The sequence below is a fragment of the Leptodactylus fuscus genome, chromosome 1 (genome assembly GCF_031893055.1).
Source record: "Leptodactylus fuscus isolate aLepFus1 chromosome 1, aLepFus1.hap2, whole genome shotgun sequence".
NCBI classification, from domain to species: Eukaryota; Metazoa; Chordata; class Amphibia; order Anura; family Leptodactylidae; genus Leptodactylus; species Leptodactylus fuscus.
In genome coordinates, this window is record NC_134265.1 from 216934618 (window position 1) to 216961869 (window position 27252).

The 27252-nt window shown below is 41.0% G+C and overlaps 1 protein-coding gene across 1 annotated transcript in view; it reads right to left on the reverse strand.

The window, feature by feature from the left end:
* The window catches only part of ARHGEF18 (Rho/Rac guanine nucleotide exchange factor 18), a 272094-nt gene that overhangs the window by 28261 nt on the left and 216581 nt on the right, over positions 1–27252 (reverse strand). Inside the window, 6 exon segments of the mRNA XM_075283699.1 lie at positions 2121–2306; positions 4516–4607; positions 6641–6819; positions 16193–16269; positions 16384–16632; positions 26749–26866. Coding sequence (XP_075139800.1) covers positions 2121–2306; positions 4516–4607; positions 6641–6819; positions 16193–16269; positions 16384–16632; positions 26749–26866 — 901 coding nt within the window.

A 27252-nucleotide genomic window follows, 5' to 3' on the forward strand; every position in this document is an offset into this window, starting at 1 on the left:
AGCGATATATGAAACCGTATATGCATGAGGACATGAAAGAACTTTTTTTTTTTTTTTAAATCGCATGCCAGATTTAGTGGTGCCATGAACAAATTCTGCATCTTGTAATTCAGAGTGGTGGGAGCCATTTTTACCCTTTCTAGCCACATTTTTGCAGTTTCAAATATTTTTGTGAGGTGAAACAGCAAAATAAATGTCGATTCTGGGATTTCAAATTTTTTTTTGCCTGCTACAGAAATCACCATATGGGATAAATAAGTTAAAAATTTTCTAGTCCATCTTTACTAATTTAAAGATTTTTTATGTCAGTCACTAATGAGTCTGACATTCTGCCACAACTTTCTATATGAGTTACATCAACATAAAAATTTTAAAAAAAGTTATTGCAGGGCTGTGGAAACTGTATGCCAAACCACTAATGCCAAATCTATTTTCTACAAAATCCTACTACGAATTTTTCCTACAAATCCTTCACAAATGGCTGTCCAGCCATGGTCAATCAGAAGCAGTAAAGTTCCTCTAAATCATTAAGAAGCTACTGACTGAATTCCTATGAAAATAAATAAGCAATAAACTACATCTCATTAATTACATAACAATGATAACAGTATAATTAATAATCATTTTATTTTGAAGTTGGAAAATTTTTCTCCAACTCCAAACAAAATTGGTATACGAGGACCTTCAGAAAGCTCCCAACTGCTATAGCACCTAAATGGCTCCTACTATAGCCAAGGAACTACTCAGAGAGGGGAAAATTAAATGGGCTCTATCACTAGGAAAAGTCATTTTTAATTAATCGCATCCTTGCATAGCCTTTAGAAATACTATTCCACACCTACCATTAGTATGTAGATTGCCTCAGCGCTTTCTGAATAAGTCCGTTGTTATTCATATGCTAATGAGCTTCCAGCCAGCACAGGAAGTTCCCAGCAGCACTCATCCCTGCTATTCTCTCCTATGTGTGTGTGCAAACAGGAAGCTGAGTCATCAGCAGCAGCAGCCTGTGCTGTATACACCCATAGGAAATAATAGCACAGAGGGTGCACAATGCATCGTGCACCAAGTCTAATTAGCATATGAATAAAAACAGACTTATTCAAAAACCGCTGAGGCAACTTACATACTAACGGTAGGTGTGGAATAGCCTTTCTAAAGGCTATGCAAGGATGTGTTTAGTTAAAAATGACTTTTCCCAATGATAGATTAAAGCAATGGAACCCTAAGGTGACTGGATCACATCTAACCATAGCCCTTGAAGGGTTAAGAACCTGCAATCAGATGTTTCTGGGCTTCTGTTGAGTGAAACAGAACCTGCAGATATGGCACCCACTCAGCTTTCGAAGCAGTCGCAGTACTATTACAGTGGTTAAGGTAATGAAAATCAAATTACACAATTCTGAGAATTGTCATATATGTTAGGGGCAAATTAATTGGTTATCCAGACCTGACTGAGGGCTAGGGAAAAAATTCCAACTGCACCTTATGATTTCAGCAGTCTAGATGTAGCAAGTATCTGAAAGTACATATTAATATTAAAATGCATTTATGATGTGAAAAAGTTCTTTATCTTCTGTAAGCTTTCTTGATGGAATATGTCAGATATTAAGGCCAGAGCTACATTAACTTTTTGTAGCACTTACTGATTTTAACTATAGAGCTACAATTGCAGTCTAAATGAAATCACTGTAGCATTGCTGTAGGCTGTCACTCAATAGTTAAAATCAATCAATAGCACTGTAGCCCTGATCTTACAGGAACTTCTTGATTCCCTGTAAACTGACCTGCAAATTGAAGCGCTTCTGCTTTCATTCTAGACCATAATAGCAGATTGCAGCTCAGAATTACAGTATCTAAATGGGAAGAATATGCAAATCTGTCTCCCAAGATGTAAACAGGGAGACAGTGCCTCTGTTATGCCGCCCTCTATGGCAAGCACCCTGATCATCATGCCCGACTTTCCCAGAAGTATCTAAATGGTCTAGATTTATGAAAACTGGTACAAACCATTTGGATACTGTAATTATGAGCTGCAATCTGCTATTATGGTCAATTTTCCAAGCAATCTATGGATAATTTACACACATTTGCATTATTGCTCTCATATTTTTACACATTACCTTCAGCTATGGTAGACAAAAGCAGGGGTTCTCCCTTTGAATTCTCGCCGTTATCAGATCCAATAAGAATTCTGACCCTGGGCACTGGCAATTCATCGAAACCATACAACTCGGCCATATCCATACAAATCTGCAGTTTTTCACTTAGTGCTTGTGCAATTAATGAGTCCTTCATGTTTAGTCGGTCTGTACAAGCAAAGAACACATACTTTTTTTTTACTTCTATTAGTGTACAAAGAGGGGTAGATATTTATTGCATGTTCAAATAATATGCCAACAAACAAAGGAAGAGGCAGCATTCCAATTTCAGTGAAGATAGCTGGTGATAATGTAATTCACCCAAATACAATGTTTCAGTCCTTCTCACACAGGAAGAGCGTCCCTATCACATAATATGCCAGAAATGTTTCATAGATTTAGGGACCAAACCTATTTAAGGGACAGAGGTGTCATACATGTGCATACATTTCTATATCCATATACGTGTATGGAAGCCACAGAAACAAGTGAGGTTACATGTTGACATGACTCCCACTGAATGAAGAGAGCTATATACTTGTAAGGACATATCTCTTATTCAGGCCTCACTAGAAGAGCTATGGGGGCAGGAAACCACAATTTTGAAGATAGGCAGGGATTACAGAGGTTGGAACCAATTATAAATCAAAAAGGAGTTTGCTGTCCACAGAGCAGGGTCACACGGTGATAAAGGAGTAAGAGAGCATAGTGGTACAGAAAAATTATGTAGCTAGCTGGGTGGCAGAAGGTGGTAAGGTAGAGAGAAGAGAGGCAGAGAAATTAGCCAGTACAGGGTTAACACTGCTGGAGCAAGACACATCTAACACCCAACAGTGTGGATACTGGGTAACTTTTAGGGCTAGTTCACACGTGAACTGCCCGCGCGGGTTTTGACACCAAGAGAGCCGCGGCGAGCCGCGTCTCTCTCTGGTCAAAACCCGCATGCCGTGACCATCGCGGTCGCGGCTTTCCCCTCCGCTGTCGGCTCAAATGAATGAGCCGACATAGGAGGGTGCTGCCGGGGGCGGAAGATAGGGCAGGTCGCTAGCGGAAAAAAGAAGCCTGGCGGTCTGCATAGACCACCATTGTAAAGGGGCGGATTTTGAAGCGAAATCCGCTGTCAAAATCCGCCCCTTTGCCCACGTGTGAACTAGCCCTTAGATAGTGTATGGAGCCATTCCCATACAAGAATTTCACGCTGTGTTTTCTATGGGAGGCAAAGATCACAGCAGGATGCTGAAAGAATAAGTGTCCTGCTCGATCTTGCCGTAGACGGTAGATCTTGAGCTTAGGGATAGGATCTCAAAGTTAGTATTTTCTGCAATTTTATGAACTACTACCTATAATCGCCATAACAAAGATGCAAGAGAAGAGATTAAAAAATTGGTTGAAGAATGTGTGTATAAAGGAAGAGGGTTGAGTTGTTTTAGATCTGGGCCAACAAAATTTTCGGTTGCAGGTTTCACAGTAGGGATGGACTGCACCTTATTGGAAGGATGAGCAGTGCTGGGGGAGAATATGGCAAAATGAGTGGAGAAGTGTTTACAACAGAGAACTTAAAGCGGTATTCACACAAACATAACCATTTTTAAATTTGTAGATTAAAGATTTTCTCTAAATATCTTGTGGTCACAGTCTTGTTGTTTTGATCAGTTGCCAATGGATAAGACCACAAATGCAGAAACTTTCTAAGGTCAGAAAATCTGCCCTGATTTCCTTATCATGGCCGGCTTATCTTCTTACACATGTAGTGTCCCTGCCTGATAACCCAGCTGCTATAAGAAAATCATAGCTGGGTTCCTGACAAGTCCAAGACCAGAGAAAGTTTCTGCAATTGTGGTCATACTCATTGGCAACCGATCAAGACAACAGATGTCACCATTAAGATGGTTAGAGAAAATCTTTAAAACAGAGGGGCTACACGGTGGCTCAGTGGTTAGCACTGCAGCACTGGAGCCCTAGGTTTGAATCCCCCCCAAGGGCAAAAAAAAAAAAAAAAACACCTGCAAGGAGTTTGTATGTTGTCCCCGTGTTTGCGTGGATTTCCATCCCATACTCCAAAGACATACTGATAGGGAAAAATGTACATTGTGAGCCCTATGTGGGGCTCACAATCTGAAGAAGAAGCCCAGAGTAAGCTTCGAAACATCATATTCTGTCATCATTATGAGTTAGCCATTAAAAAAGGTATCACCTACTGAAGACTTGCAAGTTTTTTGTTTTTTTTATATTTCATAACCACTGGCTAACACGGTACAAAAACAAACATTCTGTTTTTTAATGCATCCACTTAGATTACATATACATTACATATAAATTATATACATAAATATATACTGTATGATGTGTACACACCCCATACTTTTAATTATATTACCTTGAAGATCCTTTATCCTAGCAGCACGCTCGGACACTTGTTTTCGCACCTCATCTGCTTCATTGAGAAAGTCTGTCCCTTCATCTGGGCAACTGCATGAAAGATAGAGTTGTTGAGAATTGGTGAGTGTACTGTCACTTTTTTTTTTCCTCAAACCCATTCTGTGCTTTTTAAAAAGAATTACTGGCAGCACAACCCTGTATACACCTGCCATTCTTTCAGACTCACTTATATTTACATTGTTACCCCCATTCACTTGGACATGTTTGTCTCTCCTCAACTTTATAATGTGATTGTTGGAGCTTTCATGTGCCAGCTACAAAATGATCAATTGATCATCAGGACAACCTTCTTTAGGAAGTCGATGTCGTCAAAAGAGGTTGTCCAATTTCATTTAAAAAAACAAAACAAAAAAAAACATCACTGCACTCACCAGTACACCAATGAAACAAGTGATTGGTGTAACAATCACGTGTCATCAGCTTTACATCTCCACTTTAGCCCTGCCAACAAATGCCGGCAGGAAGCAATGGAGACTGAGGACCAGGAATGGAGACTGAGGCAACAGGCGATTAAAGGGGTTGTCCCATCACAAGGGTCCTATCTATACTGCTTGTTAATGTGAATGTAAGACTTTTCCTAAATACACTGCTTCAGCAAAACTGCTTTGTTTGTCCACTATCTTACTTCATTCATTTTTTTTGACACATCCCTTGACTTATCTGGTCATAAGTCAAGTGATGTATCTGCTGCTCTGAGGGGGGAGGGAGAAGGGGCTAAGTGCATGGGAGCGAGCCTGGAGGGGGGTAGTTTACACTTTGGGGGGGGAGGGAAGGGGCCACCAATACAGACCCCGCATCTGCTGTAATAGAGAGGTGGATGCTGGGGAGTGTAGACGCCGGCACAGGTGAAGCCAGCAGTGGCAGGACCGATGCTGCTATTCCGGAGGGGGGGGGGCGGAGGAGCGGAATAGCAGCATCGGTCTTGCTACTGCTGGCTTCACCTGTGCCGGCGTCTACACTCCCCGGCATCCGCCTCTCTATTACAGCGGATGCCGGGTCTGTATTACATTGTGAAGGCTGTACGTCCGATGCCTAGTGCATCGGCAGCGCACAAGCAGGGCCATCAGCATAGAAGCGACGACTTCTCGCCGCTTGGCTTTGCATATGTAACCTCGCCCACCAATGACGCAACAAAGCCGGAAGACAGAAGAATTTACTGCAGCGAAGACTAGCGAGGATGCGATGTGGGACAACCCCTTTAAGACGGAAAGCATCCTTCTGTCTTTTAACCCTTTATCTGCCTATAGTCAGTTTTCAATGGACATTATCTTTTCAGACAACTTTCACTTCCTTTCTAGCTAATTTGCTATCAGCTTCACTAGTAAGATAAAGTGATGTCCTTCGATATCTTCATAATCACGATGTGATCACAGCATGTGGAGGGAGGACAGGATGGTTTTCTTCATCCAATGAGTGCAGATAGCCTCAACATGTCTGTACAAAGCTTTCCTTGCCTGTACCCTGCAGGCATTGAGAGAATTCTACAGCTTCTATAATGTAAGGAGAGTTTACAATGTACCTCTATGCACAAAAGGCAGCTTTCCTGACTGTGCACATAGATTTCTCTTTTTTTCTCATCAGGGATCTTTTTAGCTACATCATAACCTAGATTTTAAATCAATGTCTATGGTTCTCCTATATTATGGTCACTTGGATTTTATTCAGCTAATTTTACTTTGCCATATTAAAATTACTCTTGGCACAATTAAAGGTTAAGAAACCACTAGTAGTAGTAATGAATAGGAGAAGAAAACAAACTGCCCCTTATTGTACACACCCACAGCCTGAGAGAAACGTAAAATGTGCTGCAGTCATGAGACTATTAGCAGCAGAAAAACTCATGGGACACCAGGTATAGAGACTTATACAACCATGGAACAGACTGACCAGCAAGTAACTGCACATTTCAAATTTTGATGAAAACTTAAGTTACCCTTTAAATGAATTGTGATTGTAGTCAAACAATGTCTTTTTAATGAAACTATTTTATTAACCCTTTACATTCCAGTCAGGGTCTGACCTTCCAGCAAGTTAGTAATAGGTATATGGCTAGATAACCGTACCTCTCCACAGCCCCCCGAATTAATGTCATCCAGGAGTTCCTCTCTTCTTTGGAGGTAGTGTGAATTTCATACATCTCTGGCCCATTCAATGAGGCACTTATGAGGAACATAGCTTTTTCTTCATTTGCTACTTCTCGAACAATCAGCTTTTGCAAAGAGATTACAGGTGGCTTAGCATCCTACAAGTAACAGTTAATGTGATTAGCATGAATGACTACCGATACAGTACATTAAGCATCAATAAAAAGAACGTTCAGGTATAACATTACTTGTAGTAATATTGTAGCAATAACACATGGACATGTACAATGTAGTAGGACAAGGCTTATGTTCAGTAAAACAAAATGTATTACATGATTATATACCGTACTCAAGTATAGGGCTTGAGGCTGCAGTTCTACTGCTAATAACTGGATATGATTTATAAAAAAAAAAATGAATCCATCCATTTAATAAAAGAGGCTCCTCTAACTCCAGGTCACAAAATGTTTGCTGCATTAAAGGGGTTCCAGAATTTATTTATTTATTTTTTATATAGCCTGATCCTTAGGATAGGCCAAAAGTAAAAAAATAAATAAAAAATAAAAATTGCTGACATATGTATATACAATACATAAGTAAAACATCAAAATTTTATACAAAACTAAGTCAACCCAAATGGTAGCTTGGAATATTATTAAGTGCAAATCCAAGTGATTACCCCATCCACTCCCAGTTGAATAAAGGGGAGAATACACTATCTACCAATAAGCATTTGGACACTAGTGGCCCGAGCGGCAATTACAGCCTCAACCCTCTGGGGCATGCTTTCCAGAAGTCCTCGTATGACGGCTAGTGGTATTTTATACCATTCAGCTTGGAGAAGACAGGCAAGTTCTTTCACTGATTTTAGACGGCTGCTGCGCCCCTTAATTCGGCGATCCAACTTGTCCAAGAGGTGCTCAATAGGGTTCAAGTCTGGGCTCTGGGCAGGCCAGTCCAGTTGGTTAGCCTGATTTTCACTGTACCAAGATATGGTAGACCTTGCTACATGACAGCTGGCGTTGTCATCCTGGAAGTAACATTGGTCCGCCCCCATAGAATTGCCATAATGTAGGAAGCACACTTATCTAAAATAGTGCAATAGGCGTTGGCGTTGAGTTTACAATGCACTGGGACCAAGGGTCCCAGTTCACACCAGGGAAACCACCCTAGACCATAACTCCACCTCCACAGAACTTTACTGGGTGTCCAAATAATTATTGGTAGACAGTGTATAGACAAATACCGACCAGCCATAATACAAAAAATACTGTGTCCATACTGACGAACCCCAACACGCATTTCACACAAGCTTCTTCAGGAAGTGCTAGCTCAGTTTGCTCTGTTTATATAGGCCCACAAATCCTATTACTTTAAAAATCTAAATCACCTGTGGCAGATTATTGGGCACTCGCGACTAGAACTATGCACCCATCCTGACATGACAAGTGCTACATGCCGTGGAACACAAATGCGTTCCCTTGACTCATAAAACGCGTCACCACGTCAGCATAGCAGAGCAACATGTTCTGCGCATGCTCACAACACCGATGGATATGTGCAGTCATGTCTAAAAAGGACAACTATTCAATTATGGATCAGATTTACTGACAACGTATTAATCCTTTGGGGAGGTAATAAAGAACAGTTTTCTGACTTTGTCAAAATCCTCAGTATTAATGATGTGGGACTCTTTCTGACATCTGAAATTCATGAGTCATCTATTACCTTCTTGGATTGAACAATTACTAAGTCACTAGGGGGTAATTTAAGTACAAATATCTATTACAAAACAACAGCAACCATATTTTTAATTGGGACAGTTGGCACCCAAATTCCCTCCGGAAGGGTATCTCGAAGGGACAATTCCTTCGGGTTAGAAGGAATTGTTCGTATTTCTCTGATTACCAGAGGGCAGTTAAAAATCTGCAACAGAGATTTGTGGAAAGGGGATACCCTTAAGAATTGATGTGCATATCAGTATGCGACGGCATGTGAACGCACTCAGTTATAGTCACCTAAAGTAAGAACTTGAATGGGTGATTACTGTATAGTAGGGATGTATGCTAGAGCACATCGGGAGGTGAGACTGAATATGGATCAGTCATGGAACACCCTAAAGGCAGATCCAGATATTGGGTCTCTGTTGAGTCCTCATCCCTTGATTACGTACCATAGGAGCTAGTGTCCGCTCCTAAGGTCCGTGCAAGATTTTGAACGGACATTAGCAGCGGACACTGCCTGTCAGACAATGATGGTAGTGTGAACGCTCCCTGCTATCCTGGTATTCTGTCTTACCACTAGTACTGATCTGGCTCGCTTTTTTGTGGCTATATCCTGTTATTAGCATTCCTATTTTAGATTCCACTGCTAAATTGCGGTTTGTTTACATTATACCGGCAATGGAAGATGTTCTTTAACTGTCATAGTGTTTGGCTATGACGCATGTTGATTAGTCCATTGATGTTAGAAAGGTCCTTCAGGCATGCTCAGTAAGTTAGCGCTGATTTCATAAATGTACTTAAGATTTTGAATTAAACTTGAAAAAGGTGCTTGTGCTTTGTTTACCCGAACCATGAGAAAATAACTGTCATGAGAAAGAACCACCAAAAATAATAATAATAATAAAAAAAATGTTTATTGAAAATTATAAGATCAAATCTTCACAGTACAAAAACAGCAAAGTACATAACAGGGGAACCAATGCTTCCTAAAAAAAAAAGAGCATGTGGGAGGTCCTAATAAATGTAGTAATAAATACTGGGATGCATTTGCATATGGTAGGTTCCTTCTCCATGATTCTTATATATGCTTCTACTTTTCTTTAAGGGTCTGGTTGTATTCATCATTCATACATGTGGGGCTGATCTTTTATTATGACTAGACTTTGTCTCATTAATACTTGTATTTTTACAGCCCCATGCACACTATTGTTATCCCTATCTCCAGTCATTTGATTATACATTTATTAGGAGCTCCTCTTTTTTTAAGAAGCATTGGTTCCCCTGTTATGTACTTTGCTGTTTTTGTATTGTGAAGATTTTATCTTATAATTTTCAATAAACATTCTTTTTTATTATTATTATTATTTTTGGCGGTTCTGTCTCATGATACAGTTATCTTTTATATTAAAAAATGAGTTTCTGTCTGTCTAACGCCGGCGTTAGAACGCTCCCATTGAAGTGAATGGGAAGTGTTTGGGAGCCGTCCGCAGCGCTCGCGTGTACGGCTGTGAATGAGTATTTTTAAAAGCATGCAGCCTAACACAGCTTTACTCCGGGTATCCATAACAACCGATCGCTGTTTTTTCACAGACATCCAAAATGAGATGCACATGACACTTATGGACACACACACAAATGACATACAAAATACACCAGTGCAAAACTGGGCAATTCTTATGGGGCCACTACAGAAACAAAAAATTAAATATACCCTTGCGAAGCCGGATCCTCCTCCTAGTTTTCTTATATTTTTTAATTCACCTATATAGTGCCTTTGCTTGCATATATACTGAACCATGAGGTATCAGCATGCTTCTGGTCTGTGCAACTCTGACAATTGATTACAGTTGTTCACCTTTCATTATCTTAATAAGCCCCCTCCTCTGACTAGTCTATAGATTTTTAGTGGGAGGAGTTTGGGTATGTTAAACAGGTTCTTGACCCCATTATAATCAAGGCCATGCATCAGTGCCACGGTTGTACCTACAAATTTTCCTCTAATGATTTATCCATACTGTGAAGGTTACAATCATGTAATATATGAAAAAAAAAAACATTGTTAACATTAAAAGCTGAATGCTAGATATAGTTGCTTATGCTTGAATCTAAAATATAGTGATACGTTGACAAAATTGCATCTGCACTTAAGAGTGCAAGAAAAACAAATGCTTGGCTTGCTGCCAGAATACATCTCCCCAGGGTTACTAAGCAGGACTGGGAGCAGCTGGCTATATATGGAACTGCTAAAACTTTCTGTTTGATCGAGATGTACCATACCAATCAGGAATGTATATGAAGACTTACGTTGTTGTTATCTCTCTTCCTTTCTCTGCTGCTATTTAACTCCACTTGCCTTTAATAAAGGCGCATCAGTGTATTTCCTCCTGGGTTGAGAGAGGAACTAATACCAACATTGTGTGTCTGGTGTCATTTCCTTACTGCTGGCACTCAGCCTAATTAATTAGGACGACGACAGTTACCCAGGATTATTGGTCATAAACACGGCTTTCACCCTGTCAATACCTATTATGGTTATGTTTTTTGAAACACATTAGATAGACAGTTTGCTCATTTATATTTTAGTGCTTTGTTTTTGGCACAATAGTTGAGGAGAAGCAAAATTGCAGACCAGGCTCCTGCATTACAATTGAGCCTTATAGGAGTATTGAGTGTTTGTTTATCTTCGCTCACGCTTCTGCTCTCTCAACTTTGGTGCTATTTTTTGCACAATTAGACTACGGGAGTTCTGCTTTTTGAGTAGTTATCATCATAAACTACATAGAAGCATTGAACTTACAAAATTTTGCTCATGCTCTTTCTCCTTAGTGTCTGTAGATTATATATGGTGCAAACAAGCTATTCTCTTTATGGGGCTATTTCTAAAAAGGCATAGTTACCCCTATTAGAGTAGCTATGTATTTGGCCATTTGTGGCTTTAGCATTATTAGTGTAGTATTTTAATAGTTCTAATAAAATCTAGTCTTAGATATCCTCACTAGTGATTGACAGTTCACTTTAGTTTTTTACTGACCTCAGAATATTCACACTATATGAATAAACAGGTGCCCTGACCAAAACATCTAAACAGTGTTATATTAAATTTAGAGATTACTTCGTACGCATTTCTTTTTATTTTGATACAACGTGAGATAATCATTGGGACTTATAATAACAATTTACCAGGGAAAGGTTTATCTTTAGGTGTCACTCCTTAATAAGGAGGGGGTAGATGAAAAGTACGGGGGTTGACCTGTTTAAAGAGGACCTTTCAACACCTCCAACATTTCAAATTCTTATTATCTGTTAATAACTCCTCAGATTCCAGCACAACTGGAATTTTTTCTCTAGCTTTCACTATTTCCGAGTAACGAGCACAGTTAGTTCTGGTGTCCAATACGCTATTTAAGCTCTGTAATATCAGAAGAGCAGTGTGATTCAAAGCTCCAATCACAGGCAGCTAGTGTCAGAGCTCAGAATCACACCCATTGTCTGCTCCTGCTGGCACCGCCCTCTTGACAGTATAGAGCCCAAATAGCATTTAAGGTACCAAAGCTACCAGCATTGATTCCTCAGGAATGGCAAGGGCTAGAGAAAAAATTCCAACCGTGCCAGAATCAGTGGAACAGCACCTATAAATGATATATAACAAAGTGGACTCATTGGAGGTGGATTTAGCCATAAATTCGAAAATCTGCAATAAAAAAGAGTGGAGAGCTTTAGGAGGGTTTTTGCACTTTTATTGACACTGTTGGGGGGGTAAAAAGGGTTCTCATCTTTCTCTCTCTGCGGTTTCTTCTTCTCACTTCTTGTATGTTACGGGCAGCTTTGACTGATAAACTGGACACTATGAAGTACCTCATTAGATATAGACACTGCCTTTACCATGAGAGATTATTTATTATGATTACTAAAAATCTACTATAAATGCAGATCAAATATGCACAGTAAATGTATATTAACCCCTTCCCGCCGATGGCACTTTTTGACTTCCTGACCAAGCTCGATTTTTCAAAACTGACTGTGTCACTTTCTGTGGCAATAACTTTGGAATGCTTTAACTTACCAAAGTGATTTTGAGATTGTTTTTTTTTCGTAACACATCATACTTCATGTTAGTAGTAAATTTTGGTTGATATGTTTTGTGTTTAATTATGAAAAAATAGGAAATTTGGTGGAAATTTTGAAAAATATGCATTTTATAAAGTCTGAAATGATGTGCATTGCATACAGATAGTCAGACCGCCAAAATTATATCATAAATCTCATGTCCCAGATCTCTGCTTTATGTCGGCATCAAACTTTAGTCACCCTTTTATTTTTTACGGACATTAGAAGGTTTGCAAGTGAAACAATAATATTCAAAATTTAGATTTTTATTTTTATTTTCTGGCAATGTGGCCATATGAGGGCTTGGTGTTTGCGGTATTAGATGTACTTTTCAATGCCACCATTTTGGGGCCTGTAACTTATTGACTACATTTTATTAGCTCTTTCTGGGTGGGATGTAAAAGGAAACATCAATTCTGGCATTGCTTTTTAGCATCTATTTTTTTTCCCGTGCAGCGTACAGCATAAGTAACATTTTACCTTTATTCTGCGGGTCAGTATGGTTACGGCGATACCTCATTTATATGATTTTTTTTAATGCGTTGCTATTTGTGCAGAACAAAATTCAATTCAGGGAAAAAAATCAATTATTTTTGCATCGCCATCTTCTGAAAGGCATAACATTTTTATTTTTCAGTAGACAGAGCTGGTTGAGGGCTTATTTTTTGCGGGATCACCTCTGCTTTTTATTGGTATCATTTTGGTTTTCATCTGACCATTTGATTACTTTTTATTGAACATTTTGTAAGGGAAAGGTGGGGTGAATAATCATTTTGTGCGGCTTTCTACGTTTTTTTTTTTTTTTTTTTAAATGACATTCGCCGTTCGGGTTAAATAATGTTTTAATTTTATTGTTCAGGTTATTACGGAAGCGGTGATACCAAATATGTAATGTTTTTTTCTATTTTTCACATAATAAAACTTTTTATATGGGGAAAAAGGGATTTTTGGGGCTTTATTCATTTCTAATTTATTTTAAACTTCTTTAAACTTTTTTATAACTTTTTTTTCTGTCCGCTTAATCATCCGCTTAATTGATCACAGCTTAACTAGATGTACACTGCAATACACTTGTTACACGTGTATGGCAGTGTAGCGGAAGCTGTCAGCCTGTGTAGACGCACAGGGCTGACAGCTTCCTTTTGGGCAGGATCAACCAGGAACGTGGAGGGGGTAAGTGATGCGGCAGACCCGGGGTCACTGATCAGACCCCAGGCTGCCCCCTACGAACATCGGCACCCTCGAAACCGTCACGGTTCGCAGTACGGCAAGAAGTCCTTCCCGGCAGTGCCGTACTATTACGGCGTATGTCGGAAAGGGGTTAAATTACACAGGTTTTCTGGGCAAAAAATGTATTTATTTTTAAAAGATCTGTTAGTGGGTTAAAAGTGCATCCATATACTTTTAGCAGTGTTTTGAGTGATTTCTAGGTGTGGAAGCTCCTGGTATCTTCTGCATTTGATTACTTGGCTTCCTACTATGTACCTTCCACACTACCTCCATGTCACTGCTCCCCCCCTCCTCTCACTCTGTTACACCCACCTCCCTGACTCACTAACTAAGGTACGCCATCCCGCTCACTACTACGCCCCCTCCTTCCTGTCTACCTAGCTAGGCTACACTAAGCTATCCTACCCACTGCCAGCCCTTCTCGATTAACTAAGCCCCCGCACACACATCATGCTTACCTAGCTTCCAATCGGCAAGACGCCTCCCCCTTTCTTCTTCACTGTGCACAGGCTAGAGATGCTGCACACAGACCAGAAGTACCTGTGAGGCATGCGCAGTAGAGATGGATTGCCAGCTCTACTGCGCAAGTCTTGCAGTCACCTCCAGACTGCGCAGGCACTTGGAGAAGAGGAGACACTACACTAGACTGACACTAGACTGGATGCTGAATCACTACTTTTCTTGGGACTTGGAGAAGAGGAGCTGTTCCGGACATAGGAAAACATGTAAGTAAAGATGGGATTGGGGACAGGTGTGTACTGGTGATTTTCCGTTTCAGAAGCGGTGAGACAGAACGTCACCAGATTATCATAAGGTGTTCCTGGGACGGTCATGTGATATAGGTAGTTATACTTTTTTTTTTTTTTTTTTTAATACAAAGTAAATTAGAAGTTAGGTGGGGGGAAGGGGTTTAGTTTAGGGGAAGATTTGCAGTTTATCCCAGACATCCCTTTTAACAATAAACTCAAAAGATTTTCAGTAAACTCAATGTTATCTTTGTGTTTACACATAGATGATGTACAAGCCTTTATCAGCAAACTTTAATTAGATGAACTGATTGTCCTGCCCCCCCTAATACGGTTTCACACCGCAGGGACCTGGTGGCTAGTGTGTACGCTAAGCTTCAAAGGGGACGCTATACTTTGTATATGCTGGTGCATGTGTCTAATACGTTCTGGTGCGTGTAGTGGATAAATAGATAATTGAAATGGAGGGGCATAGCTAGCATTTGCAGCAAATAAATGATAAAATAGCATTAGAAACTTTGATAAATCTGGCCCAGTTTTAGACTGTTTAGATTAAGGTGGAGATACTGCAATTCCCTTTTGGGGCAGAAGCGTTGCAAACCAGGGGCTTATTACTTTTTAACCCCTTCCCGCCAATGACATTTTTCGTTCCAAACCCCATAACTTTTTTATTTTTCCACTCTCTGAGCAATATGAGGTCTTAATGTTTGCGGGGCAAATTGTTCTTCATGATGCCACCATTTATTATTGGATTTGAAGAAAAAGTGCATTTGTACAACTTTCTTATGGGCTTCGTTTTTACGGCGTTCACTGTGTAGCCAAAATGACATGTCATCTGTATTCTATGTTTTGGTGCGATTCTGGAGATACCAAATTTATATGGTTTTATTTACATTTTAACCCCTTAATAAAAATCCAAAACTGTGCCAAAAATATTTTTTTCTAAAAGTTGCCATATTCTGACACCCGTAACTTTTTTATACTTCCGTGTACAGGGATGTATAGGGTGTCTTTTTTTGCGGGGCTGTGTGCACTTTTTAGTTATACCATTTTGAGGAATCGTTATTGCATTGATAATTTTTTTTATTCAAATTTTTATCAGAGGCAAAACAATGAAAAAATGGCGGTTTGGCACATTTGACTTTTTTACCCGCTACTGCGTTTAACATACAGAAAATATGTGATCTAGGGAAAGGGGGGGATTTGAATTTTTAATACTTTTTAATTTTTTTTTTTGCATTTATTAGGCCCCCTAGGGGGTCTTGAACCCCAGGGGGTCTGATCACTAATGCAATGCATTACAATGCTAAAGCATTGCAATACATTGCAAAAAATTGTCATTTCCTTTGCAGGTTGCATAGACCAGCCTGCAAAAGAAAATCACTGAAGACAGGCCGGAGAGCCTTTACAAGGCTCCCCGGCTGTCATGCCAACATGACGTCGGCCCTGGAAGTTGCTTCAGGTGCCGGAGATCACCGGCAAAGCTGACCGAGGCACCAGAGGGGTTAATGCCCCAAATCGGTGCGGGCACCGACCGGGGGCATTAGCGCTGGGTGTCTATTGTGTAAAACAGTAGACACACAGCAGCTATGGCGGCCACCCGGTGTCCGCCGTATTAGTGGGGAAGGGGTTAAATACCAGTTCTGACAAAAATTGTACATTTACATCACCCTCCCACTCTCCTGAAAGAGCATGGAAGCATTTATTCTGTAAATCACACTTACCACAGAAGAAAATATGTATTTTTGATCCTTCTCTTGAAGTAAAAGTAAGACATCTGTTAGTAAAACTGCCAAGATATCTATAAAAAAAAAAAAAAAAAAATATTGGATAAATAAAGGAGGTGTCTGATTACAATAATCACATCACACATTGCTGCAAAATGTATAAATAATGGAACATAATCATCCATTACCTTTTAAACGTCCTGAAGCAGTTTTCCAATACAGCATGCCATCTTGAATAAGCTGTCTGCACTCCATGTCATGCTTCCTAAACGTCTTACCATTCTTCAGTTTAACATAGGACTTTGGCTCCATCTTGCCTATAATATCATCCAGACGCTGTCCCTTTTCACTTTTATGAACACGAGAATCTACTTCTGTGATGACTTCCTTTATAAGTGTGAGAGCACGGGTCAAAACCATAAAATCTTCAGTTTCCTCTGAATAAAACAAAAACGACCACCAAGTTTTTAATTTCAAAGCAACAAAGTCCCTACTTCTCTGCAGCCATTAGATTAGCATTGAAATGCTTTAATTACACCATTCAAAAGTCAAGAGAATACTTATCGTATTATATTGAAAATAGCGATAAACATGCAGAGTACGCAAGCAATGTGTCCATCATAGATCTACAATACAAGCCAGAATAAAGCTTAAGGTGCCTTTACATACTTTGATAAGGTGTCTAATTCTGTTTATTGATCACATGATAATTTGGTGCTGATCTTGAAAAAAGTTAAATGGCCTTGCTTACATGTGCCAAATTTTTAATACTGTTTATAGTCACACGGTACAAATGCAAAGCATTCAAATCTAAATGTTCGATCATAGAGGGAAACATTACTCTAGATTAGAATATGTCACCAAAAGGAGTAACAGCTTAATTAAAACTTAAAGGGGTTGTCCCATCACAAGGATCCTATCTATACTGCTTGTTAATGTGGATGTAAGACTTTTCCTAAATACACTGCTTCAGCAAAACTGCTTTGTTTGTCCACTATCTTACTTTATTCAATTCATTGTTGACACAGTCCTTGACTTATCTGCTCAAAAGTCAAGTGATGTAGCTGCCTGCTCTCAGGGGGGAGGGAGGAGGGGCTAAGTGCAGGGGAGTGAGCCTGTGTTTCTAGTTATTCCTGTGTCTACACCACATGACCTGCACTCAGATAGGGGAGAGGAGCTGCTTGCATTTCTGAACTCATCTTCTGTTCTCCCATTTATCAGGCCAGCTAATTCAATTGTGTTCATTATGGCAGAGACAGGCAGTATTGTGCATAGTGTTGTTTGAGGAAGTTTGAGGACCTTTGATGACATCACAGGCCCTTCAGCCACCCCATAGGATCACGCTATGCGGTGGGCGGAACTACATGCTGATTTGGGGGCGGAGCTAAATGACAGGTTGCATGAAACCCCGCCCATCAAATGACACAAGAAAACAGGAAGAAAGAAGATTTTACAGCAGTGAAGACTGGTGAGTTTAATGTTTATTGATGAAGTAAGGAGCTCCAAATGGTCATAAAACAAAAAACAAAGAAGTAACTGGGTTAGCAAGGCCCCGTGTTCACGCATTGTCGATATAAGAACATAAGTGATCTGGAGGAGTCTTAAAGTATAAACTGGGGGGTGTCCACCTGGATTTGAAATAAATTCCAGGTCACTCACCTGGCAGTAGGCCCCAGAATGATGTGCAATTCCCCAGTGGAGTAAACTGGCATAAGGGTGTATCCCATTAGTCTGGCCTCTAGAAGCATGAGGTTGGGTGTCTTAATACTTAGTAGATAAGGTGGCTGAGTGGGAATACCTAAATTAGATTAAATTCCAGAATGAGGGGCGTCAATCAAGCACTGCATGTATTATTCAGTGCATACGCCAATGCCACAAGTTGGAGGATAAGCTTAAACAGCAGATTTCATACTGCTCCTCTGAGGTTGCGAAGTGATGGCAAGCAGGGAGTGTTATGTCAGTACAGCTAGATGTCCTGGTCAAATAAGCTGGTCCAGTCAGCACGACAGACCACTACCATTCCAGACCTACAGACATATCTGAGCAGTATACCAATCAGGCCAGTTGTACTATCAATCGGCAATCAAACACTCTCAGCCCCACAAACACACTACTTAAAGGGGTTGTCCCATCACAAGGATCCTATCTATACTGCTTGTTAATGTGAATGTAAGACTTTTCCTAAATACACTGCTTCAGCAAAACTGCTTTGTTTGTCCACTATCTTACTTTATTATTATTTTTTTTTTTTTTACATATCCCTTCACTGATCTGGTCATAAGTCAAGTGATGTATCTGCTGCTCTGAGGGGAGAGGGGCTAAGTGCACGGGAGCGAGCCTGGAGGGAGGGGGGGGGGTAGTTTACCCTTTGGGGGGAAGGGGCCGTCAATACAGACCCGGCATCTGCTGTAATGGAGAGGCAGGAACGATGCTGCTATTCCGGGGGGGGGGGGGGGGGGGGGGGAGGGGAGAAATAACAGCATCGCTTCTGTCGCTGCTGGCTTCATGCAGGGCAGGAGCATAGCGATGTTGCAGGCATCTGTGCCCGCATCTGTGCCGGCGTCTACACTCCCTGGCATCCGCCACTCTATTACAGCGGATGCCGGGTCTGTAGTCACATATGCAAAGCCAAGCGGCGAGATGCACGCTCATAGACCAGTCTAGCCTTCACAATGCGAATGCAGACCCCGGCATCCACTGTAATAGAGAGAGGCGGATGCCAGGTCTGTATTCACATTGTGAAGGCTAGACTGGTCTATGAGCTTGAACGCAGGGCCAGCGGCATCTCACCGCTGGCTTTGCATATGTAACCCCGCCCACCAATGACGCAACAAAGCCGGAAGAAAGAATTTACAGCAACTGGACTGGTGAGTATGCGACGTGGGAATACCCCTTTAAATTCAGGTAGCAAGGAGCCATGATATACCCTAATAATGCAGTCAAAACTGCAGGTCTCAGTGTCCTCTCCCATTCGGCCTATAGGAAAATAGCCGACGGACATGCGCAGTCGGCACGCTTTTGGACCCAGAGAAGAAGGAACGCAAGAGAAGAGGAATTTCCTCAGGAACGGTGGCGCGGATCAGAATAATAAATAAGAGAAGAATAGCTTTTCTTAAGGCTATTCCTATTTGTATTTATTAAGGGTTTCTAAATGATAAGAATCCCTTTAACCCCTTCCCGCCAATGCACTTTTTGATTTCCTGACCAAACTCTATTTTTCAAAACTGACATGTGTCACTTTATGTGGCAATAACTTTGGAACGCTTTAACTTACCAAAGTGATTTTGAGATTGTTTTTTCGTAACACATTATACTTCATGTTAGTATTAAATTTTGGTTGATATGTTTTGTGTTTAATTATGAAAAAATAGGAAATTTGGTGGAAATTTTGAAAAATATGCATTTTATAAAGTTTGAAATGATGTGCATTGCATACAGATAGTCAGACCGCCAAAATTATATCATAAATCTCATGTCCCAGATCTCTGCTTTATGTCAGCAAACTTTAGTCACCCTAACCCATTTTTTAGGGGACTAATCCAGTTATGAAGGGGTTTTGAAAGACCCCTGTATTAAACCCCCCCATAAAACACCCCATTTTCAAAACTGCACCCCTTAAATAAGCCAAAACAACATATACCTAGTATTTTAACCCTATAAGTGCTTAACAGGAATTAATACAAAATGGAGGTGAAATGTTTAAATTTGATTTTATTTTACTAATATTTTCGTTTAGCCCTAGAATTTGCACATTCACAAGGGGTTAAAGGAGAAAACGCATCCCACAATTTGTTATGCAAGTTCTCCTGACTACCATAGTGTCCCACTTGTGGGTGGGAACTAATATATGGACGCACAGCGAGACGCAGAAGGGAAGGCGCGCCAAGGAGCTTTAAGAGGGCAGATCTGGCTGTGATCAGTTTCAGGAACCATGTCGCATTTACAAAGCCCTTGAGGAGTCAAAACAGTGGAAACCTCTAGAAAGTGACCCCATTTTGAAAACCGCACCCCTCAAAGAATTTATCAAGTGATGTAGTGAGCATTAGTAACCCCGAAGTGAATATATAAGCTGTGCGGAGTAAATTGGGTACACCACATCCCAATCTATTTTCCCACTAGCTCCTATGACACGGATGGGGAAGAGGGGCATTCTGGGGGATCAGTGCTGGTGTATTATCTCTCATAAGCTCTAAATATGGGGTGTCCCCTGAAAACGCTCGAACCACTTATACATTTCCTTCTAGTCGCAGCCACTTATGTCCTAATGATTTGGTGACTTTTGGGGGTTTTGTCTTCAAATTGTACAAGCTAGATTTTTATTTTCTGGCAATGTGGCCATATGAGGCCTTGGTGTTTGCGGTATTAGATGTACTTTTCAATGCCACCATTTTGGGGTGCCTGTAACTTATTGACTACATTTTATTAACTCTTTCTGGGTGGGATGTAAAAGGAAACATCAATTCTGGCATTGCTTTTTAGCATTTATTTTTTTTCCCGTGTAGCGTACAGCATAAGTAACATGTTACCTTTATTCTGCGGGTCGGTACGGTTACGGCGATGCCTCAATTACATTATTTTTTAATGTGATGCTATTTGTGCAAAATAAAATTCAATTTAGGGAAAAAAATCAATTATTTTTGCATCGCCATCTTCTGAAAGGCATAACATTTTTATTTTTCGGTAACAGAGCTGGTTGAGGGCTTATTTTTTGCGGGATGACCTCTGATTTTTATTGGTACCATTTTGGTTTTCATCTGACCATTTGATTACTTTTTATTGAACATTTTGTAAGGTGGTGAATAATCATTATTTTTTGCGGTTTTCTACGTTTTTTGTTTTTTTTTAAATGCCGTTCGCCGTTCGGGTTAAATAATGTTTTAATTTCATTGTTCAGGTTATTACGGACTCTGTGATACCAAATATGTAATTTTTTTTCTATTTTTCTTTATTTTACATAATAAAACATTTTATATAGGGAAAAAGGGATTTTTGGGGCTTTATTCATTTCTAATTTATTTTAAACTTATTTAAACTTTTTTATAACTTTTTTTTTCTGTCCCCATGGGGGATTGAAGCAGTGATCGGCTGATCACTGCTTCACCAGATATACGCTGCTATACACGTGTTACACGTGTATTGCAGAGTATAGGACGCTGTCAGCCTGTGTAGACGCACAAGACTGACAGCTTCCTTTGGGCAGGATCAACCAGGTACGAGGAGGGGGTGAGTGATTGGGCAGACCCGGGGTCACTGATCAGACCCCGGGCTGCCCCCTACGAGCATCATATCATCATCATCAATCTCTTTCTTAAAGATTTCCAGTTCTGTGTTAGATAACTTCTTTTTCAAATCACGTTCAAGTTTTTCAATATCAGTGGTGAGTTCATCTACCATTTTTGAGTTATATTCAATAATCAATTCCATTAGGGACTTACTTGCTCCATTACATATGGTCTCCCATTTGTTCAAAAATTCTTGATGTAATTCATTAAATGATGGAAAAATTTGAATCCGTAAGCCACTGGGTATAAGTTGTTTACCTATATAATTCTAGTTTGCGGGAAGTCCTTCCCGGCAGCGCCGTACTATTACGGAGGATGTCAGGAAAGGGGTAAACAAAATCTGACTACCTTTCCATTCCAAGCTTCCCATGTACTCATTCAGCAGATTATGATCACATATGGGATACCACTGTGTTCAGGAGAAATTGTTTAACAAACCGTGTTTTTTCTGCTTTAGCCTCAAAGTCTTTTATTCACAAGAGGTTAAAGTGACGTTTTAGCAATTTTTCATTTACACATCCCAATGTTAATAAAATCTGTGAAAGGCTGTGGGGAAAAAATGCTCACCATACCCCCTGTTAAATTCTGTCAGGGATGTACTTTCCAAAATGGGGTCACTTTTAGGGGGCTTCCATTGTACTGCTACTCTAGGGTCCCTGTAGATGCGACATGGCACCTGAAAACTATTCCAGCAAAATCTGCTTTTCAGACACCCAGTGTCGCGCTCCTTCTCTACCATGCGCTGCCGTGTGCCCAAACATCAGTTTACACCCACATGTGGGAAGGAGGAGAAATACAGGAAGTGAGAAGCAGACACTGCATACGTCCGGGCTGAAAGACTGAGATGGGAGAACCCCTTCAACCTTTTCCCGACAACTGCCATAGGAAGCGTTCACACTACCATCATTGTCCGACAGGTAGTGTCTGCTGTTAATGTCCGTTCAAAATCGTGCACTAGCTGTGTCCGTGACATTTTTCATTCATTTAAATGGCGATCGGGTGCGTTGTTTTCCACTCCGTGCCTGTCCTTAAGTGTCCGTTCTTAAAGATGTCCGACTTTTCAAGCAGACAGAAAAAAACCTAGGGTCTGCTGCCAATGTCCGTGCAAGATTTTGAACGGACATTAGCAGCGGACACTACCTGTCGGACAATGACGGCAGTGGGAAAGCTCCCATACTAGTACGCGGATGTCAGGTGATTAAAGATGGCAGCCGCTTGGGAGCCGGGTGGCCACCATAGCCGCCGGTTGTCTGGAGTTTTAAAAGCAGACACCAATGCTAATATTTCTGTGGGGGTATAATAAATGCATTAAAAAAAAAATAATTCAAATCAACCCCCTTTCCCTAGAACACATATAAAACTACTCGATTACTGTGAAATACATACACAATAGATATCCCTGCGTCTGAAAACGCTTGTCCTACAAATCTATAAAAATATTTTTCTTGTACGGTAAACGCCATAGCGGCGAAAAGAATCAAAAGTCCCAAACTGCCGTTTTATTTCAAAGCAATAGACATTCCCCCAAATTATATAATTAAAAAGTACACCTAGTCCCACAAAAAAAAGACGCCTTATGCATCCCTGTACACAGAAGTATAAAAAAGTTATGGGTGTCAGAATACGGCAACTCTTTGCCCAAAATTTTTTTAAACCATATAAATCTGGTATCCTCGGAATGGTACCAAAACTTAGAATATAGGTGACCTGTCATTTTGGCTGCACAGTGAATGCTGTAAAAACGAAGCCTGTAAGAAAGTCGCACAAATGCACTTTTTCTTCAAATCAACCCCATTCTGAATTTTTTTCCAGCTTCCCAGTAAATTGTAGAGAATAATTAATGGTAGTGGTATGAAGAAAAATTTGTCCTGCAACCATTAAAACCATTAAGATGGCTCTGAGAACGGATAATAAAAAAGTTATGGGGTTTGGAAGTTAATAGTCACTAACGTTCTAATCTAATTTGATCAAATGATTCTGGACCAAAATGTAATGTACATTAACTAAAACAGTGGCTGCATTCTGCCTCAAGTTCTAGCCACTAGGTGTCTCCCTTCTAGCTAATTTACTGTTCACTCTTGTTACTAAGGCTCTATTCACATCTGTGTTCGTGTTTTCGTTCAGGGAGTCCGTTTGGGGGCAGCTTTTCTCTTCTCACAGGGTGAATGATAGGGAAGGGGGTCTAAACAAGACATGTCTGCAACCTGTTGTGGTGAAAAGATTCTGAACAGCTTACAATATAAAGAAACGTCTTCTCTGTACTTTTACCTACTTCTGTCTGCTTGTATGATTACAGATAGGGTATTATTCACAGACAGCAAGCAGCTTTATCGTCTCTACTCAGATTGTTTTTCCTTGTGTTTTTATCTGTTTGGTTGCATTTATGACCTGTATTTACAATCCCATGTTCCTGGATTTTTGATCAATTGAGCTTTTCTTGGGTGTAAACATGTCAAAATTCATGTTGACATCCCTGTGTGCTAAAGGGTTGAAATTTAACTACCGTATATACTCGAGTATAAGTTGACCCGAATATAAGCCGACCCCCCCTAATTTTACCACAAAAAATGGGGAAAAATTATTGACTCGAGGGGGGGAAAATGTATGACATTCTGTTTGTGCTCATGTAAATCCTAGCCGTCTTCGGGCCTATACGGTAATATCCCAGACGTTACGTGGTCTGGGATATTACCATATAGGCCCAAAGCCTGTACTAGCAGTACCTTATAGGCCCAAAGCCTGTGGTAGTAGTAATAGCCTGTTACTGCTAGCAGAGGCTTTGGGCCTGTATGGCAACAGGCTGTTACTGCTACCATAAGGTAGCAGAATAATAATAGCGGCAGTGGGATCGCGGCCTGGGCTCGGGCCTACTCACTGCTGGCCTCTACGGCCTATAGTATAAGGTGAAGCGGGGGTCGGCAGTGAGCAGGCCCGGGAGGTTGGTAAATGGGCCGATACCTGCTGGGAATACTACAGCAGGTAGCGGCCTATTATAATACGAACAAACATTAAGTTCTCATACTTATCGACCTCACGCTGCTGCTGCACCCTCTGCCGCCACTGCTCCTGTTCCCCCGCCGCTGCTCGTCGTCTCCTGCGGCTGCTCCTACGTTTCAGCGTAGTGGGCGTGATGACGCCGCCTGTGCTGAGACGCAGTAAGACGTCATCGACACACGCCGGGTGCAGGCCTGAGCTAACGTCGCCACATCACCCAGCGTGTGTTGTAGCTGGGGGAGCGGGCCGGGACTGGAGCGGAGGCCCGCTGCAGCCGAGTCAATACGGTCGAGTTAATTACTGTTTTGAATCGAGTCAATATGGTAATTGAACTGGTCCACAGTGAAAGACACCTGTGGGAGGCCGCTGGAGCAGCACTGCTGCCGATAGGTGGGTGGTTTCTAAGGCAGAGAAGACACTCTGGAAACATCTTGGGGCGGTCCTGGAGACAGCACTGCCTCACCAATCGGCAGCAGCGCTGCTCCTGCGGCCTCCCACAGATGTCTTTCACTGCAGACCAGTCATGTAACATTTTCAATTACCGTATTGACGTGAGTATAAGCCGAGGCGCACTTTTTCAGCACAAAACCTGTGCTGAAAAACTCGGCTTATACTCGAGTATATTTGGTAACTATATAGATTTGGTATCCCTGGAATCATACTAATACATAGAATAGGCGACATGTCATTTTGGCTTCATTCAGAATTTTTTTCTAGATTTCCAGTACAGAATAATATATGGTACTATTGTGAAGAACAATTTGTACTACAAACATTAAAGGGGTTGTCTGGGATAACTGGGAATCCCTACACTAATCTAAACACCCTACCACTCCTACTTTCTAAACATTAGTACTCAAAATTGTACAGTTACTCACATATTTTGAATATCCGGTGACACTTTCCATTTCGGGAAATGGATCGTCACTACTACTTCTTCCCCATCCACTTCATCATACTTACTTTCCAGGCTTCTTCCCGTGGGACGGCTCCTCCTCCTTTTTTGACTGCTACCACTTCTCCAAGCACTGCTATAACCCACCTGTACTGCGCAGCTTCTGTATGAGCAGTAGAGGTGGATCATTGTTGAAGAGAACAGAGCAGTGATGAAGAAGAGCACGCACTGTCTCATAGGAAGTGGTTGGGCTGAGTAGGTAGGGAAGGGCGGGATAGGTAGAGAGACAGGTAGGGGGTGTATGGGAGGGAAGGAGAAAGAAAGAGAGGAAGGAAGGGGGAGTGAGGAAGATGGGGGGAGTGAGGAAGATGAGGGGGAGTGAGGAAGATGAGGGGGAGTGAGGAAGATGGGGAGGAGTGAGGAAGATGGGGAGGAGTGAGGAAGATGGGGGGAGTGAGGAAGATGAGGGGGAGTGAGGAAGATGAGGGGGAGTGAGGAAGATGAGGGGGAGTGAGGAAGATGAGGGGGAGTGAGGAAGATGAGGGGGAGTGAGGAAGATGAGGGGGAGTGAGGAAGATGAGGGGGAGTGAGGAAGATGAGGGGGAGTGAGGAAGATGGGGAGGAGTGAGGAAGATGGGGGGAGTGAGGAAGATGGGGGTGAGGAAGATGGGGGGAGTGAGGAAGATGGGGGGGAGTGAGGAAGATCGGGGCGGGAGTGAGGAAGATGGGGGGAGTGAGGTAGAGGTAGCTAGTGTGGAAGTCACATAGCAGGAAGCTGAACCATGTGAACAAATGCAAAAGATACCAGAAGCTCCCAGAGACACCCAGAAATCACTCAAAACACAGCTAAAGGTATATGGGTGCATTAACCTATTAATAGCTCTGACATTTAATAATAATAAAAAAAAAAAATTTGCCCAGAAAACCCCTTTAAGCTCTCATATGACTCTAAACATTACTCTGAATGGAAAAATAAAGTTATGGCGTTTGGAAGGTGGGAGTCAAAAATGCAAATCGAAAAATTGCCTCTGGTGAGAAGGGGTTAAATCACTCTTAGGGTCCATTCACACGGAGTAAAGGAGCACTCATTTTGGCAAAATAAACGTGTAAAGAATACACGTGTAAAAATAAGACTCCCATTGACTTCAATGATATTTTACACGTGTATTTTGACGTGTATTTTTACACGTATAAAAAAAAAAATGTCATTGAAGTCAATATGAATCTTATTTTCACATGTGAATATTTTTACACGTGTATTTTGCCAAAATGAGCGTGCGTTTAATCCGTGTGAAGGAACCCTTAAGGTGCAGGTCAACACACAAGTATGCAGGAGGAAAAGACTAATAGATAAGTCAGTAAACAACATTTAAAGACTCTACCTTCAGTGTTATGAATAATCCTCTCCACCAAAACTGGATACTTTGTAATCCTCTGAGTAACCAACAGGATACACTCCAGCACCCCAAGTCTTCTCACAATGGTAGAGTTACCTATTTTCTATTAAATAACAGAATATAAATTGATTTATATAAATGAAGATAATATCTGAAAAAGTTGCCTTTATTGTCAAACATATTACATCAACTTATTACTATATCAACTAAGATGGAGAAAGCAGTCAGGATTCCATAATAAACTCAAGCACCTGTGAAGGATTCTTCTCAAGCAATTGTGAAGGATTTCACCTATTTTAAGGTGCTTGGCACACCTGTGATCACCCTTCTTACCATCACGTCCCAGAGTGCACTGAGTTCATAGGAAAATATGAAACGAACTTCATAAATTTTATTAACCCGAGTGGGTCGGTATTAGCCACTAACATACACAAAGTATACATCAATGGATTGTCAAGCAAAAACAGGTAAAAGCACAACACAGTGCAG